A 1,921-nucleotide genomic window follows, 5' to 3' on the forward strand; every position below is an offset into this window, starting at 1 on the left:
GAGTCATTTTCAGTCCGTAATGTGTAGTGAACCTGCTGGGACACCTCCGCTGTCCCCTCTCCACCCAAGGGACTGCTGCTTCCAACCACCTGTTCACTGCTCCTGCCATTTGTACTCGAACTGTAGGTGTGCATGCAGACGCTCTGATCTCCTTCCTTTCTCTCACACACACACAGAGACTCACACATAGTAGAGGCTGACCATCAGGGAAGAAACAGAGTATCTCATTGTGTTGCAAAACACCACAGCCTTCCTCATGTCACATCCACCAATGCCAGAGTGCACTTGGAGAGAAGGTATGCCTTAAATAGAAATTTCTTCACTGATCTCACACATGCCTCCTTAGAAGTGAAGACGGTGTCTCCCAGCCCAGTGAGTTCCTTTTCACCGTAAGTCACTTCTTAACTGACTTTTAAGCTTATGCATATAAATAGCAATAACTTCTAATAATGGTGGCTCATTGAACGGCACTTTACAGTTTTCAGAGAGCTTGCGTGTGAAGGACCTTATGTTTATCTTTACAAATCTGTGAGATAAGTGTCCCCACTTTACTGATGAGGTAAGGGACAAGCGAGAGTAAGTGGCTTCCTCAGGGTCATAGAGCTAAAGATGCAAACCCAGATGTCCTTTCACACATGTGTTATAAAAGGTTGGAAATCTGGTTTTCCCATGATCTTGGGAAGTTAATGAGCATCTCAAAGTCTCACTTTCCTCATCTGTAAAATGGTCATTGTTTCTGTATTTGTGAAAGCACAGTATCTGCTGCACAATGAGGGCTCAATAAATACTGGTTTTCTTCTGTCCCCTCCTGTCTTCCTTCCCAAAGTATGGTCCAGTCTCCTTGTATGCTATCCCACAGTAGGCCTTCAAGATAAACAGATAAAATGCAGTATCAGTATGATGATGGTGAGCCAAGATGAATTTATACCTGGGCAGGTGGGAACTCTAGAGTCAAGCTAACCATTTCTCCTTGAAATGAAAAAGGCTATCCAAATTCAGGGTATAGCAATTTAATAGGAAGCAATTTGATGACAAATGGAATTGTATGGGTTCATATTCTGTGCTTGTTTATCACCTCGTTGTATACAAATAGTTGACTTGAAATAGTTGATTCGAAAGGTAACCAAGCTGAAGAATAAAATTTTAACCAAAAAAAAGTAAATCTAAATCAAGCATCCTTACTTATTCTACCCAAAGTATATTGAAGGGATTTTTAATTAGTAAAAAAAATGAAAATCTGAAATAGATTGCTAGTTTAAGATTGCTATAGAAATTAATAAATACTCTGATGTAGCTGTTGCTCACATTATGAGATGGCAAAGGGTAGCATTGTAGAAAAATCTTGTGAATAATTTTCTAGTTGTTCTTATACTGATTCTAGAAAGTATATTACTAAGAAAGCATATTCAAGTTTTGATTACTTGATTTTCTCCTTTCTCCACTAAACCCTACTCTTTTCCCCTGTAACAGCTTGGCATTATTATAATGGGCATTATAGAAGATTAAGTCCATAGAGTGAAAAATAGTCTTTTTTTCATATTTTAAATAATCTATGGGCAATATATTCACTAGCGTTCAGTATTGTAGATTTTTCTTTGGTGAAAAAACTGTAACAGTTCTAGTCATCTAATACTGAAGGAGTTATTAATATAAAATAATGAATAATTTTAAATGTAGGCTAGCTAGTGTTTCCTTTTCCAGGCCTTGCCTCTAGGGAAAGACCTGAACTATTGGTAATTATTTGTTTTGATTGACAATAAATTATTCCTTTTTTTTTTTTTTTTTAAATAAAGGGCGTGTCGTGGAGTACGGTCCGCTACATGATTGGAGAAGTACAATATGGAGGCAGAGTGACAGATGATTTTGACAAGCGTCTACTTAATTGCTTTGCTAGAGTAAGTCAATTTAGAAAATAAAAAAG

General features: G+C 37.4%; 1 protein-coding gene across 1 annotated transcript in view; it reads left to right on the plus strand.

Moving 5' to 3' along the window:
- Window positions 1-1,921, plus strand: part of DNAH8 (dynein axonemal heavy chain 8) — a 383,298-nt gene that overhangs the window by 296,829 nt on the left and 84,548 nt on the right. Inside the window, 1 exon segment of the mRNA XM_023734112.1 lies at window positions 1,794-1,895. Coding sequence (XP_023589880.1) covers window positions 1,794-1,895 — 102 coding nt within the window.

The sequence above is a fragment of the Trichechus manatus genome, unplaced genomic scaffold, assembly GCF_000243295.1.
Source record: "Trichechus manatus latirostris isolate Lorelei unplaced genomic scaffold, TriManLat1.0 scaffold00065, whole genome shotgun sequence".
NCBI classification, from domain to species: domain Eukaryota; kingdom Metazoa; phylum Chordata; class Mammalia; order Sirenia; family Trichechidae; genus Trichechus; species Trichechus manatus.